Genomic DNA, 10,000 nt, shown 5'->3' with positions numbered 1-10,000 from the left:
AAGCGTCATCATCTTTACTATGGCCATCATCATCCTCACCATCATCCCTCACCTGTCTCAGCTTTGATGCTTCCTCCTCAAGACTCTTCTTCGTCTCTTCGTATTCGGCCTTCAGCTGTGTGATTTGTCGCCCGCACTGCAGACTGCAACACACACACACACACACACACACACACACGTTCGCACACACACATTAGGCAGGTCGTGGTTGTGATCCAGCCTGATCAAGGTAAGGACTGAGAGAACTCCCTCTGGGTAGGACGGTCAAGAGGGGTGCGTTTGATTTGCGCTACCTCTCGTACTCCAGCCGCCTCTCCAGGGTGGTGCTGTTCTTCTTCACCTCCCTTATCTGCTCCTCCTGCTTCATGAACTCCTGCTTCAGCTCCTTGAGCTGCTCTGTATACCACACCACACAGACGCCGTTAGCCATGGGCCTCTATGAGTGGCGGTGCCCTCTGCTGGCCAGGCTGTGGTACTGCTCTTACCTTTCAGCCTCGTGTTTTCGGTCATCTGAGCCGAGACGTCACCCTGGAGCTTCATCTAAGGACAGGGGGAGAGAGGGGAGAGGGAGAGAGGGGAGAGAGGGGAGAGAAGAGTGAGGGGAGGAGAAATTCCACACCTCGGTAAGATGGTGCTCGTCCTCCGTACGGAATTGAACTAAGAATTACTCGTCTCAGAGAAGTTGAACTGGTGGAACTGGAGTAGAACAGGCCTGACCAGGCCGTGTGTGTCTCTCAGCTGCTCACAGACAGACAGACAGTCTGACAGACAGACAGTCTGACAGACAGACAGACACACAGACAGACAGACAGACAGACAGACTGAGACTGACTGACACAGACAGACAGACAGACAGACAGACAGACAGACAGACAGACAGACAGACAGACACACAGACAGACAGACAGACAGACAGACTGAGACTGACTGACACAGACAGACAGACAGACAGACAGACAGACAGACAGACAGACAGACAGACAGACAGACGGACAGACCAAGGGAGCATATGCAGGCTGAGCCCTTGATGTGATACGCTGGGGATGAGAGGTGAGGTGGGGTGGTGGTGTGTGTGTGTGTGTGTGTGTGGGAGTCCTCAGGGACTAATGGGCCACAGCTGTGTTGGCTTGGGCCGGTGTCTCATAATGAAGCCTGGGTGAGGCAGGCAGGCACCAGGCAGGCAGCTATGGACAGACATGCCTCAGACGGACACACAGCTACACACGCCTCAGAAAGACAGACAGGCAGCTATAGAGCCACGCCTCAGACAGACGGACAGAGCCAGTCCCGAGCGAGAGAGAGAGGGAGGGAGGGCAGAGGGAGAGGCAGAGAAAAGAAGAGAACTAGATGGAGAGGTAGAGGTACAGTAGGGAGAGAAAGAGAGAGATAGAGACAGTAATAACACGACATCACTACTGTCAGTCATCCATTTTGCGTCGCCCTGCCGTCACCTTCCCGGAGCTGAGACAGAGGAAGACAGGCAGAGAGACGCGCAGCCGAGTCAGAGCAGAGAGACGCGCGGCCGAGTCAGAGCAGAGAGATGCGCGGCCGAGTCAGAGCGGAAAGACGCGCGGCCGAGTCATAGCGGAGAGACGCGCGGCCGAGTCAGAGCGGAAAGACGCGCGGCCGAGTCATAGCGGAGAGACGCGCGGCCGAGTCAGAGCGGAAAGACGCGCGGCCGAGTCAGAGCGGAGACGCGCGGCCGAGTCAGAGCAGAGATGCGCGACCGAGTCAGAGCGGAGAGGCGCGCGGCCGAGTCAGAGCGGAGAGACGCGCGGCCGAGTCAGAGCGGAGAGACGCGCAGCCGAGTCAGAGCAGAGAGAGTCAGAGTTGACAGACAGGGATCTAGAGAGGCTGGCTGGTTCTCGTGTCCTGCTCCGTGGAACCGGCTGTGCTGGTGGGGCAGGACCCAGGGGCTCCGCGTGGCTGTTGACAGAGCGAGGGACCGCGTCTGTTTGCCTTCAGACACACCCTGTTGACACAGGAGGTGTATGACCGGAGGAACACTCCCAAGACACAGCTGAACCACCAGCACACCTGGGAAACACTGACACACCTGGGCTGCGTTTCCCAAAAGCTTCTTTCGTTAAGAGGCTCTTGGGCCATTCATTTAGAGCGTTCTGATTGGTCAACTGGTCTGGGCAAGCTCTCTGATTGGTCAACTGAATGGGCTAAAGAGCCTCTTAAGGAAAGAAGCTTTTGGGAAACCTGGCCCTGAACGAGATGCCGCCAACGAGGAAACGGGGCTCGGAAATTAACGGAAGGGAACAAAGGTTTAAAAAACCCAGTGAATGAGCGGCCTGTTTTAACCACAATGACGGTGGCTGCACACCGTCCCGTCAACATAGCTACGGGACACACCCGTGATAGGAGCTCAGCTGTGATTGGACCACGTGTCCCGTAGGAACAGGCAAGCCGGAGTAAACATCCGGGAGGGGCGGGATTGGATGCAAATGAGATGATGGTAAGGACACGCCTCCTCAGCTGGCTCCTCCACAGAAGAACAATCTGATGCACATCTTAGACACAATGGACTCGGGGGTGGGGGGGGGGGGTCTGTGTGTGTTTGCATTGTGGTGATTGTGTTAGCCAGGGGGCCCCGGCAGCACACAACCCCCTTCCAGGGACACGAGAAACTGTGGCAGGAGGAGGAGGAGGTGGTTCTGCTCTCCGTGCTCCTGTCCTGACCACGGCTGACCCCTCCCATTCAGGGACGTGTTGAACAGCCCGAGAGCCGAGTAGGCAACAGCGAGCGCCCACCTGCCCCTGTCTGGTACCTTATCCCCAGCTGATACAGTTACAGCACATCAGCCTGCTGCTTGTGGATGACAGTGTTTGTATTCTACACACCTGGACCATTAGTCAACCTTTACTCCCCTGCACCAACTGTTACTCAAACTGTTAGCCTGAGTCTACACACCCAAGTTGGCATATAGCCTGTAGTATGCAATTCTCTGCTTGCTAATGTGTATATTTTGTGGGCTAGATGCTATATAATATAGGATAGGATGGATCAGTTTATCTTGCATCTTCCCCATGCTGCTCAGTCACACACCTGACAGAGGGACAGAGGGATGAATGGATGGCTGATCTCAGAATGGACTTGACTACTTACGTTGAATCCACTTATTGTAAGTCGCTTTGGATAAAAGCAAAGCTAGCTAAATTACATTACATTACATTACAGTCATTTAGCAGACGCTTTTATCCAAAGCGACTAACAATAATTGCATTTAACAAATAAATGACTAATGTAATGACTCCTCTCCTAGCTACTACTACCAGTAGTGGCTAGAAGGGATAAGGCTAGGCCTGTGTAGAAGGACAGTAAAGGCTAGTTCCCATAAACGCAGAGGCCATTTAGGGTCAAGGTTAGGTTTAGGGTTAAAGTTAGGCTTAGGTACAGGGTTGGGTTAAGGGTTAGGGTGTGATCGGCCTCTGCACTTACGGGAACTAGCCTCCTACACAGCCATAGTATCCCATCTAGCCACAGCCACACACACACACACACACACACACACACACACACACACTCATGCATGCACATACACACACACACACGCACGCACGCACGCACGCACGCACACACACACACACACACACACACACTACCCTCTTACCTTTTCATCGGTACACTTCTTGACGAGCCCCTCCCTGGCCTGCAGCTTGCCCTCCAGCATGCCGTTGTCCACCTCCTTCTTATCGATCTGTTTCCGATGCGTGTCCACCTGCACCATCAGCTCGGAGTTGCGCTTCTCCAGGCGGCTGCGCGCCGCGTCCGTGCGCTTCACCTGCGTCTGCGCCTCGGCCAGCTCGTCCTGCAGCCGGCCGTGCGCGGTGGACACCGTCCAGTAGTTGAACGAGAGAATGGCGATGATCACCATCAACGCGATGAGAATGAAAGACGGGAGACGTCCTCCCCGTCGGTTTGCGCCAAAACCAACCATGTCTGTCTGCGTGGTAATCGGAAGCTATGCTAGGTTTAGTATACTGGGAACGATACGAGCAATTCGGATGGTGAATTCAGATGACATGCCGTGTTAATGCGGCAAATTCAGTTCTGAATTTCACCAGCTATTAGTTGAGCATTCTCCTCCCGAGCCTGTCCTTCAAGACGAGTGTGAGCTGCTCAGGGACGTCCTCCCTCTTCCGTACAGCTGTCCTCTCTGGTTTGCATTCATCCAATGCGCCTGTCAGTGCGTCCGCAGCGACGTGGCCTGGCTGAACACACAGCAAACGTGGACAGTCACTCAGCTAGCTCTGTCTGCTAGAGAGACAGCGGGTTACACATGCATGCGAGATACATGGACCAAAATGCTTCGTTATGGCTGAAGCCGAGACTATCAAGAGTGATTTGATAACTTAGCTAGCTAGGATGTTGATTATGATGTGCGTTGGCTGCTTGTTCAGTCTGAATGAGCGGGTAAACAACCTAGCTAGCAAATAGCAGGTTGGCCTGCAGCTTTACTTACGTTACAAATAGTGTAAACTAACGTTATCCATCATGAATAGCGCAAACCTGGCAAAGCTGGTATTAACCGACTGGCTAGAACAAGCTAGCTAGCTAACGTAAGCAACCGCCCTCAAGACGTGCAGTTAATTGATGGTGGCTAACGTTAGCTAGGCTAGCAACTGGTAGCTACGCTAGCATCCGATATCTCCTCAGTCCGGAGGATGAGCATCTTGATCTCCATCCTGTTGGGCTGGTTAACGATATCCACAAGATAGATAACGTTAAGCTATTAGCTTGCAAGACAAATTATTTGGGGTACGATCTGTTTCACCCCTAACGACGTAGCTAGCCTAGCCTAGGCTTTGACCGTCCGTCTGTCCTTTACTGAGACAAATCATGTGTTGTTGTGTGTCTCCTCAAAGCCAGTGAACATAACCATGCTAGTAGCCTAACATTACTGAGACAGATTCAGACTGAAGCAAAGCGAGGACACGGTTGTGCTAACAACGCTAGCGGGAGCTAGACACACAATGTAGCGACGATATCGCTGTTGCAAACTAAATTACCTGGTACAATAGCACGGACATATGGATAGGTTTCTAGTTTTTTAAAATGCCACAAAGTGAGAATATTCTAGTCTTCCAACTGTCAAAACATCCACTGGAAACAGACACAGAGAATGTATGCAGGATTCTTGAGTGATAGTAGGATTACCCAATCACGACAAAGCTCCAATCTAGGGGACAGATTCTATTGGTCGAGTGGGAAGGTAGATTTTAGGGACCTTCCTTTTGAAATACAGGCGCAGCCAGGCGGACCCACAGTCAGGAGGGGCGAATTTGAACTCGGTTACTGTACAATGATGAGGAGCCTCTTATCGCCGGTATGAGAGCATTCGGTTAGCGCTACCTCTACAACAAAACCAGAACCGTTAGAGAGAGAGAGAGAGAGAGGGTGGAGGGGGAGAGGAGGACAGAGAGAGAGCGAAAGGGGGGGGGGGGGGGGGGGGGGGGGCAGGATAGACAGAGGGGTGGAGGGGGAAAGAGGAGGAGAGAGGACAGGACAGAGGGGAAGAGAGGACAGGACAGAGAGAGAGAGAGAGAGAGGAGGACAGACAGGGATGGAGGGGAGAAGATTGGGAGAGATAAATGTGGCAGAGTGGAGTAGAGGGACAAGGGAAGGAGAGACAGAGACGAGGGAAGAAGAGACAGAGACAAGGGAAGAAAAGAGAGAGAGAGACGAGGGAAGAAGAGAGAGAGAGAGACGAGGGAAGAAGAGACAGAGAGACGAGGGAAGAAGAGAGAGAGAGACGAGGGAAGAAGAGAGAGAGAGACGAGGGTGGAAGAGAGAGAGACGAGGGAAGAAGAGAGAGACGAGGGAAGAAGAGAGAGAGAGACGAGGGAAGACGAGAGAGAGACGAGGGAAGAAGAGAGAGAGAGACGAGGGAAGAAGAGAGAGAGGCGAGGGAAGAAGAGAGAGAGAGACGAGGGAAGAAGAGAGAGAGACGAGGGAAGAAGAGAGAGAGAGAGACGAGGGAAGAAGAGAGAGACAGACGAGGGAAGAAGAGAGAGAGACGAGGGAAGAAGAGAGAGAGAGACGAGGGAAGAAGAGAGAGAGAGACGAGGGAAGAAGAGACGGTTACTGTACAATGATGAGGGGCCTCTTATCGCCGGTATGAGAGCATTCGGTTAGCGCTACCTCTACAACAAAACCAGAACCGTTGAGAGAGAGAGAGAGAGAGAGAGAGTTACGACACTACTTCTGCTGTAATCGGAGAATGCACTAGGCTTGCGCTAGGATATACGACGTTGAATAAAACATAATGGGCCTAATGCCTATCACTATATTCATGAATACTGCAACAGGGTCTAGAGTGTTCACAGAAGGCCATACATATATAATTTCAGTTTCACATACCGCTTGACTGATGGGCTCATCCATAGTCATATTGCCTGGCTGTCTGACAATATGGATATTTGAGACAGATCTGAGCTGTACCCCTTAGGAAGGTGGTAAAATGTAAATCTGCTGTCTAACATCACCATGCCGACTGGCACACTATACAGTATCCGTTCCTATGAATAAACACGACTGTACGATGTATGTATGACAGATTGAATAAAGGAAATAAACCACACGATAGAAACTCATATTTTATTATAACACTGATAAGAATAGTAACACACTGAGGTAAGTTAAATAATCCATGTTTGTTCTCTGACCAACATCACAAAATAACCACCCAAACCCGAAGCCGTGGTGTCCCCAGTCAGTCCAATTCACAGTTTAATGCAAAGCACAGTTCTGTTAAGTCTGTCCCTGTCAACTCCAGACACACCTCCTCCTGGCTGCCTGACCGCCCCCTCCGCCTGGTTCCCTCACCGGTGTTGGAGATGAAGAGTTGTACTGAAGCCCCCCTGAGGGAGAGGACATTTTGCTGTGTGATATGAGAGGCTGCAGCAGGTCCAGATGTGTGATATGAGAGGCTGCAGCAGCTCCAGATGTGTGATACGAGAGGCTGCAGCAGCTCCAGATGTGCGATATGAGAGGCTGCAGCAGCTCCAGATGTGTGATATGAGAGGCTGCAGCAGCTCCAGATGTGTGATATGAGAGGCTGCAGCAGGTCCAGATGTGTGATATGAGAGGCTGCTGCAGCTCCAGATGTGTGATATGAGAGGCTGCAGCAGCTCCAGATGTGCGATATGAGAGGCTGCTGCAGCTCCAGATGTGTGATGTGAGAGGCTGCAGCAGCTCCAGATGTGTGATATGAGAGGCTGCTGCAGCTCCAGATGTGTGATATGAGAGGCTGCAGCAGCTCCAGATGTGTGATATGAGAGGCTGCAGCAGCTCCAGATGTGTGATATGAGAGGCTGCAGCAGGTCCAGATGTGTGATATGAGAGGCTGCAGCAGCTCCAGATGTGTGATATGAGAGGCTGCAGCAGCAGGTCCAGATGTGTGATATGAGAGGCTGCAGCAGCTCCAGATGTGTGATATGAGAGGCTGCAGCAGCTCCAGATGTGTGATATGAGAGGCTGTAGCAGCTCCAGATGTGTGATGTGAGAGGCTGCAGCAGCTCCAGATGTGTGATATGAGAGGCTGCAGCAGCTCCAGATGTGTGATATGAGAGGCTGCGGCAGAGGATGCTGCTGTTTCTGCTGATGTCATTGTTGGCACGGTTTCACAGGGCACTATGTGCTGGAGAGAAAGAGAGAGAGAGAGAGAGAGAGAGAGTGTGTGTGTGTGTGTGGGGGGTGTTCCAGGTACATCGACTACGCTGTTATCAGATGTGATCTCCCAACGCCTGGATAAGAATTCACCGTATTAGGATAACAGGAATCACCGACACAGCTGTGGGCTGCCCAGCATGGGAACACCCCCAGCCCCCCCCCAGAGTCACAGTCCAGGTGGGCGAGGGGGTCAGAGGATGGTCTCCCTGCACAGGAGGCTGTGGGAGTGTTCAGAGGGGGGGTCCTGGGTGCCGGGGGGATCCAGGGGGGGGCGTATTGTCTGAGGGGGGCGGCGCAGGGCGGAGGGGGAGGAGCTGAGGGCGCCACAGCTCCGCAGGTGCAGATCCTCCTGGTCTCTCTTCCTGGGGCTGCCCATGATGCGCTGGGACTGGGTCATCACCTAGGGGAGGAGCACACACACACACACACACACACTCATGCATGCACATACACACACACACACACACATACACACACACACACACACACACACACACACACACACACAAACACCACAAATTAGAATAGAGAAAATATCAGAATTCACCATATATATATATATGCTAGTGTTATCCTTCTCACACTCCGACACATCAAAGTATGCTTTGACAGGCAGCTAAACAGCTTCAAAATCAATGAGGCGTGATTATAAAAATCCATTATTTTATTGACAGAAAGGGTAAAACTGGAAAGAGAAAAAAGAGAAAAAAACAAAACAAACCATAGTTAGTAGCTAACAGGTTTCAGCTTAAGTGGAACTCTGTGCATTGGTAGTTAGTTGCAGAGTGTTCAAACATCATAGATAATGACTGAAAATGACCACCAATCAGCCTACATCCTCAAATCCGATTCATGTACTTGAAACATCTTAGAGTAGCCTACAGTCATAATTCAAAGTAGCAAACGTGAATAAATAAAGTGAAAGGCTAGCACACAAGCTAACCAGAATGTCGGACATGAGAAATAGACAGTGAAAGGCTAACATGGCATAGAAGCTACATGACATGAGAAATTAGCCTTCCATCGTCTGTTTCACTCCACAGACCAGAGTTTAATTCCCTCTCATTCTTGCAAATTGGATCTGTAAACTGCAAAACTAGCGTTAAAATCACCGCTAGGGGGCGCCAGACACAGAACATCACAACTAGGATCACTGAGATCACAGAACCTCTGCATTTTTACACATCATCATCATCTCCATCATCTTCATCGCCTCCCGTTCACTTGCCTGGTCAATGACGTTGGCGCTGAAGATAGCCTCCTCCATGTGTCTCTCGTCGGACCTGATGACCTGCTTGATGCTGTTGACCACCTGCTGGACCTCAGGGGGCAGGCTGCAGCTGGAGTGCTCCAGGAACCTGGCAACCAGGATCTTGGTGTCCTTGTAGGTCTTCAGGTCGGCCAGCGAGCGGGGTCTCTGGCTGGGGGCTGAGGAGGAGGAAGAGGAGGAGTGGAGGGTCCAGGGTTTGAGGCGGAGGTCTACTTTCTTCCCCTCCTTCTGCTCCCTCTGTTTCCTGGCTCCACGCCCACTGGCTTTGATCGGGTCCTGGAGAGATGATGCTGCCACCTCGGTCTGCTTGCTACACACTGAGGACACACACACACACACACACACACACACACACACACACACACACACACACACACACACACACACACACAGGAGTGTGAAATGTAAAAAATGAAAGAAATGGATGCTAGCACTGTGACTGCTGGTGGCACGAGGTCTCATCGACAGAGACTGGGATGTACAGTCAGTTCTCTTACCCTGACAAAATGTCTCTTTGGATAAAAGTGTCAGCTAAAAGGCTAAAATGTAAATGTACATACATTATCAGAGTTGTCTGTGGCTAGGTAGTCTGTCATTAGTGGGGGTCTGTGATTATCGGTGGTCTGTGATTACTGGTAGTCTGTGAATAGTCCTGGTCTGCAGTTAGTGGTGGTCTGTGATTACTGGTGGTCTGTGGTTATTGGTGGTCTGTGATTAGTGGTGGTCTGTGATTATTGGTGGTCTGTGATTACTGGTGGTCTGTGATTACTGGTGGTCTGTGAATGGTGGAGGTTACCTTGCTCTGGCGATGACTGAGGGGAGTCCTCAGCAAAAGAGTGAGGCGCAATAACACAGGTGTCACCTGCAGGGGGAGACAGAGATCAACTAGACTGTGAACAAGGAACTAAGAATTCTTAGTGATTCAGACAGTAGGAATGACTCCGGTGAGGGATGTTTCACCTCATCACAATGTACCATGCCAGCCCCTATTTTCTGCTGACTGTGGTCCAGTTTTTCCTGTTCTCAAGCTATTCCCAGTGCCAGGACAT

General features: G+C 51.4%; 2 protein-coding genes across 3 annotated transcripts in view; both read right to left on the bottom strand.

Moving 5' to 3' along the window:
* golm2 (golgi membrane protein 2) overlaps nt 1-5,107 on the bottom strand; it is a 14,662-nt gene extending 9,555 nt beyond the window's left edge. For both annotated transcript variants that reach the window (XM_084436586.1, XM_084436587.1), the window contains exons 1-5: nt 5,020-5,107; nt 3,621-4,221; nt 486-540; nt 294-396; nt 53-143 (exon numbers count right to left, since the gene is read on the bottom strand). In XM_084436586.1, the coding sequence (XP_084292712.1) occupies nt 53-143; nt 294-396; nt 486-540; nt 3,621-3,947 (576 nt within the window). In that variant the 5' untranslated portion in view covers nt 3,948-4,221; nt 5,020-5,107. The remainder of the gene's footprint in view (nt 1-52; nt 144-293; nt 397-485; nt 541-3,620; nt 4,222-5,019) is intronic.
* A 2,764-nt stretch (nt 5,108-7,871) lies between these two features.
* Nucleotides 7,872-10,000, bottom strand: part of fam189a1 (family with sequence similarity 189 member A1) — a gene marked incomplete at both ends in the record, with an annotated part of 80,109 nt that continues 77,980 nt past the window's right edge. Inside the window, 3 exons of the mRNA XM_084437296.1 lie at nt 7,872-8,081; nt 8,910-9,268; nt 9,748-9,813. Of these exons, the coding sequence (XP_084293422.1) occupies nt 7,872-8,081; nt 8,910-9,268; nt 9,748-9,813 (635 nt within the window). The remainder of the gene's footprint in view (nt 8,082-8,909; nt 9,269-9,747; nt 9,814-10,000) is intronic.

This window comes from Borostomias antarcticus (assembly GCF_949987555.1).
Source record: "Borostomias antarcticus genome assembly, chromosome: 4".
NCBI lineage: Eukaryota > Metazoa > Chordata > Actinopteri > Stomiiformes > Stomiidae > Borostomias > Borostomias antarcticus.
The sequence above is the reverse complement of the archived record's forward strand: the minus strand, read 5'-3'. Positions and strand labels throughout refer to the sequence as shown.